This window comes from Eimeria mitis, genomic scaffold (assembly GCF_000499745.2).
Source record: "Eimeria mitis Houghton genomic scaffold, Emh_scaff5008, whole genome shotgun sequence".
Lineage (NCBI taxonomy): Eukaryota > Apicomplexa > Conoidasida > Eucoccidiorida > Eimeriidae > Eimeria > Eimeria mitis.
Genome location: NW_013573308.1, coordinates 3717 through 4257, shown reverse-complemented (window position 1 = coordinate 4257; position 541 = coordinate 3717). Strand labels below are relative to the sequence as shown.

At 56.0% G+C, this 541-nt stretch overlaps 1 protein-coding gene across 1 annotated transcript in view; it reads left to right on the top strand.

Annotated features, from left to right (window-relative positions):
- Positions 1-151: 151 nt before the first annotated feature.
- Positions 152-541, top strand: part of EMH_0079170 (uncharacterized protein) — a gene marked incomplete at both ends in the record, with an annotated part of 1597 nt that continues 1207 nt past the window's right edge. Inside the window, one exon of the mRNA XM_013500104.1 lies at positions 152-365. Within this exon, the coding sequence (XP_013355558.1) occupies positions 152-365 (214 nt within the window). The remainder of the gene's footprint in view (positions 366-541) is intronic.

The window sequence follows — 541 nt, the reverse complement described above, 5'->3', positions numbered from 1 at the left end:
TGGTTGGCTTCTTAGACCCTCAGGAGACAAAATAGCTAAATCAACTGCTGCACCAGCTGCTGCTGCTGCTGCTGCTGCTCCTGCTGCTGCTGCTGCTGCTGCTGCTCCTGCTCCTGCTGCTCCTGCTGCTGCTACTGCTGCTGTTGCTGGTATGCGAGTTTCTGGCATATCTCGTGACGCGGCTGCCTCTGCTGCTTCGGCTGAAGAGACTGCAGCAGCAGCAGCAGCAACAGCAGCAGCAGCAACAGCAGCAGCAGCAAAGGGTGCAGCAGCAACAGCAGCAGCAGATCCTGCTGCTGTTGATTTGAAAGACTTCCTAGGCAGCAGCTGGTCTGCTGATGCAGCAGCAGCAGCAGCAGCTCTACGTACACTTGGAGCCGACAGAGTGAGTAGGAGAAAATAAGAGATAAGCAGCAGCAGCAGCTGCTGCTGCAGCAGCAGCAGCTGCTGCTGCAGCAGCAAAAACTGCAGCAGCAAAAACTGCAGCAACAGCAGCAGGTAGCAGCAGGCATCACTTCCCTGTCTCACCCCCTTAATGTTT